Below are 296 nucleotides of genomic sequence, written 5' to 3' on the forward strand. Positions count from 1 at the left end.
ACACCCCGCCCACCCCCATGATGCCCAGCAGCTGCGCCATCATCTCCACCTCGCAGTCCCGCGGGCGCTGCTGCGCGGCCTGGTGGCCGTGGTAGACGCGGCAGAGCGCGGCCACGCTGACGGTGTTGAGCAGGAAGGACAGGCCGACCGACAGGCCGCCGAGCAGCGCGAAGAGCAGGCCGAAGGCCACGTCGCCGGGCTGCGCGCCGAGCGTCAGGAAGCACCAGGAGCCGGGGTACTGCAGCGTGTAGCGGCCCAGGCCGAGCAGCGGCAGCAGCCCGAGCCCCAGCGCGGCC

General features: G+C 74.0%; 1 protein-coding gene across 1 annotated transcript in view; it reads right to left on the reverse strand.

Moving 5' to 3' along the window:
- Positions 1–296, reverse strand: part of TBXA2R (thromboxane A2 receptor) — a 4,023-nt gene that overhangs the window by 2,935 nt on the left and 792 nt on the right. Inside the window, 1 exon segment of the mRNA XM_027769597.1 lies at positions 5–296. This exon segment is cut by the window's right edge and continues 34 nt beyond it. Coding sequence (XP_027625398.1) covers positions 5–296 — 292 coding nt within the window.

The sequence above is a fragment of the Tupaia chinensis genome, unplaced genomic scaffold (assembly GCF_000334495.1).
Source record: "Tupaia chinensis unplaced genomic scaffold, TupChi_1.0 Scaffold149964_2, whole genome shotgun sequence".
NCBI lineage: Eukaryota > Metazoa > Chordata > Mammalia > Scandentia > Tupaiidae > Tupaia > Tupaia belangeri.